This window comes from Chrysochloris asiatica, unplaced genomic scaffold (genome assembly GCF_000296735.1).
Source record: "Chrysochloris asiatica unplaced genomic scaffold, ChrAsi1.0 scaffold00346, whole genome shotgun sequence".
NCBI lineage: Eukaryota > Metazoa > Chordata > Mammalia > Afrosoricida > Chrysochloridae > Chrysochloris > Chrysochloris asiatica.
Window position 1 is genome coordinate 1,889,148 of NW_006408864.1, and position 3,818 is coordinate 1,892,965.

The following is a 3,818-nucleotide window of genomic DNA, read 5'->3' on the forward strand; positions in this document are numbered from 1 at the left end:
GGGCTGAGCGTTAGCCTGGGGCAATAGGAAGTCACCCAGCAGTAGGGTGTGGTATCGCGTGCGTGAACACGTGTTGAGTGGGAGGTGGGAGGGAATCAGAAGTGCGTGGGCCAGCCCGCCTGAAATGTCAGGCTGGTCCTGGGCCAGAGGCTATTGGCATCCCAGTCGGTTGGAGGAGGGGTTTCTTGCCTTAGCGCGCACACGCGGCCGGGTGCATGCGTTTCATGCTCACGTGCACGGCCCTGTGCGGCCCCGCAGCCCTTGCCCTCCCTCCCGGGGCCAGGGCGGGGGCCTTCCGAGGCGGTGACTCACCGCCGGTAGGACGTGCGCATTAACACCCGGCGGGGCGGCGGCACTCGGAGACCTTCATCATTCTCCCAGAGTTGAGCCCCTGGAGACTCTGGGGCATGAGAACCCCCTGCTAGCAGAGACCAGACTCCAGTAGCCAGAAAGGGTAGGGGGTGGCTCCTGATTGGATGGAGGAGGAGCACACACCTAGATGAGGTTGAATTTAGATTTAGGATTGAAAGGATTCAAACCAAGTTTCAGAACTTGGGGAGGCCAGGACTCTGGAAATGTGTCTGGGCTTCTGGACTAAGGGGCCCTGCTCTTGACTGGAGGGAGTGCTTGGTCCAAGTGGGGGAAGAATGCTGCAGACACAGGGTGGATACAACTGCTTTAATGAGGGGTCAGTCCAAGGGGGCGGAGCATAGCTCAAAGCCAGGTTTGGCTGACCCGGGGTCTGACCGGAAGCCACTGCAGTGTCTCCCTTCTGTCATTTCAAGATCCCAAATTTTTTTCCCAAACCCGAGAAGGTCTCTGAAGCCTGGTTAGCAGTCTTGTCGATGGTTTCCTGGGTAGACTTGGTCACTTGGTCCATGGCTGGGGAAGGAAAGGAGAGCGTAGGTGAGACACAGCTTTGGGGAACCAACCCCAACCTGTTCCCACCGTGGCAGCCTGGCCCAGGGGCTCCCTTCCTAGGAAGCCTGACTCAGAGCAGTGTGAATGGAGGGGTATGTAAGGGTGGGGATATACTGAGGCGGTAGGCCTTCTTGTTACACCCTCCTCTCCAGCCTCACCACACCTTTCTGCCCCGCCTCTGTGGCTTGATCCACCACTTGTTGTGCTGCTGTTCCGGTTGCTGTCACTGGAACAAAGAGAGAGTATTCCTGTTAAGACCCCACCTGACCACAGAGGTGCCACCATACCAGCTCCCCAGATGATGTCCACCGTACTCTGTCCTAAGGCCTATGGGAAGATGCCAACAAGGTGAACTCCCTTGCCCAAGACCACCCAGTCACTGAGGGGCACAGCCCTTTCCATGTCTCTAGGCTGTTCTTGTTTATTTATAACTCTAGGTCCCTCTCTTGTGGCTGGCTTCCCTTGCCATTTCTAGGATTGCTGAGAACATATCCACTAGAAAAAGGAAGGTGAGCATGTCTAGGTTTGAGCTGGCATCTGGGCTGCAGCTGCTGCTGGGCATGGCCTGGGCAGAGTCTCCCCACCCTCTTTAACTACATCTCCCAACAACCCAGCCCACTACTGCTGCACTTGGTCCTAGAAACTTTTGCAAGGTTCTGTCCCCACCTCCTTTTTCCTGTGAGTCACCCCACTGAGCAGGCAGCTTAAGGAGTCAAAGTGCAGAAAAGAGGTGAGAAACTTCCAAGTCCAGGCATCTCTGGACCACAGTTTCTGCCTGTGGATGGGTTTCCAGGTGGTCAGGTAGGTCATGCAGAGATGTGACTAATCCATGGTGCTGACATTCTCAGACCCCATTCTTGGGGGAAGGTTAGCAAGCAGGCAGGCCTTGGATCTGCTCAGAGAGGTCCCTGGGGTCCTTGTCTGACTCAGACAGGAAACCACCAGAGGATACTTGGCATCCAGCTTGTTTTTATGTACCCTGGAGTTGTACCAACTCATAGCAACTCCATGTAACAGTAGAACTAGCCCATAGATTTTTCTTGACTGTAATTTTTATGGAAACAGACCACCAGGTCTTTTTCCCACAGAAAGGCTGGGTTCAAACTGCCAAGTTTTTGGCCAGCAACCAAGCACTTGCTTAACTATTTGTGCCATCAGCATAATACCTTGCATCCAGCTTACAAATGGGAAAAGTGAAGTCCAGGAGAAAGACTTCTGGAGACAATAGCTTCTTGGTAGCATTTGAGTATCAATGAGGGAACTGTAGTCTTTTGCTGGGGCACTGGTGAAAAGAGGGGTTGGTTTGAGGATGGGTTGGTGCCAGATTCACAAGGGAGTCTGGGCAGGACGCTGAAAGGCTAACCCTGGTGGGCCCACGATCCTGCCATAGCCCCTAACCCCCAACTTCGAAATCCTACATTGTATAGCCTCTGATCTAAGGAGGAAGAGTTGTAGAAGCTTCAGTGGTGGTGGTGGTGGTCTGTGAAGTCCGTTCCCACTCAAAGCGACCCTGCATAGGGTTTCTGAATCTTTATGGCAGCAGAAAGCCTCATCTTTCTCCCGCAGAACAGGTGGTAGTTTCAAACTGCTGACCTTGAGTTTTAAATTCATAGGCACGATTTAAAAGTAAGGAAACGGTCATTTGGAGGAGGGGTCGAAATAAAGCCCAGTGCTGTCTGGATCCGCCTCTCGCATTGCAGTTCCGCCCTGTGCACTAAGGCCCTAACGGGCGAGGGCAGGAGCTTGCGTTCAGTAGACCTTCGCCCGCGGCTAAGGACGGGGTTGGGCCATTCCCCGCCCTAGCAGCCTCCTCGCCTCCTCGGATAGTCTCTGGCAATGCACAAAGTACATACCCTGGATTCCTCAGGCACAGCTGTGCCCCCACCTCCCTCGGGGCACCGTTTCTCTCACTGATCCGAAAGCACCCCTCCATCTTAGGGAAGGGCCTTTCTAAGCTCCAGCCAGATTTCAAGTTGTTCAGACACTCCACCCGCATCTGTTTCTGCCCCAGGTTGTGCGCTATCCTCACCCGCTTCCTGGGTCACCGCCTCCACCTGCTGCTTCAGGTCTTGAAAGGTCTTGCTGGCCATGACTGGAGGTGGTCTGTGGAGTAGTCAAGGATAGCCGAGTGTAGTAGGATCTTGCTCAGAACTGTGCGACGAGAGCACCAGCTCGGGTTTTTAAGGCGCCCCAGGACTGACCCGCCCCGCGGGTTGTCGGGGGAGGGGGGCACAGGGCGGTTCCCTGCAGATGGGCTCCGGGGAGTGACCGGGCCTTGTTCCAGGTTCGGCAGTCCCTGGAGCACACTCTAGCCAGGGAGGGTGGCCGTGGGAAGGAAGATCCTGGAGATGGGAAGGGGATACGGGCTTGAAAGGAGCTGCATCAGGGATCCGGAAAGGGGGTGGATCAGTCGTTAAAAAAGGAGTTGGGACGGGAGATGGGCGCAGGCACTTCTGATGCTCCTGCCCTGCAAAGTCGCCGCGACGCGTCTCTAGGAGACCTTGAAGATGCCCCAAGTCATGAGTGTGGGGTTAGCTCCAGGTCAGGAGAGTTGAAATTAATAATAGCATCGGTCTTTTATTGATCGTTTACCACAGGCCAGGCCCTGCCCTGACACTTCGGTCTCCTGGTCTAATCTTGACAACGATCTGGTTTCTAGGAAACATAGGCACAGAGGGGTCCAGTTGAGTCTCATCCAAACTCACATGGCTGGAACTAGCATACGCGACTCTGGGCTGTAAACCTGGCAACCGTGGTCCCAGCCAGCCCCCACACACATAGTTCAACCAGTTAGTTGTCTGCCACTTAGCTGCTGGGACCCAGCCAATACACAATACACAGTGAGTGGGCACATCAGGTAAATCTCCTAGGTGAGGGCAAGCCTTTGACGGGGAGGG

The 3,818-nt window shown here is 55.0% G+C and overlaps 1 protein-coding gene across 1 annotated transcript; it reads right to left on the bottom strand.

The window, feature by feature from the left end:
- Nucleotides 1-775: 775 nt before the first annotated feature.
- On the bottom strand, nt 776-3,011 carry ADIRF (adipogenesis regulatory factor). Its single transcript, XM_006875914.1, has 3 exons — nt 2,951-3,011; nt 1,085-1,147; nt 776-882 (listed from the first exon to the last, which is right to left on the bottom strand). The coding sequence occupies exons 1-3, from the start codon at nt 3,009-3,011 to the stop codon at nt 776-778; spliced, it is 231 nt and encodes a 76-aa protein (XP_006875976.1).
- Nucleotides 3,012-3,818: the final 807 nt, after the last annotated feature.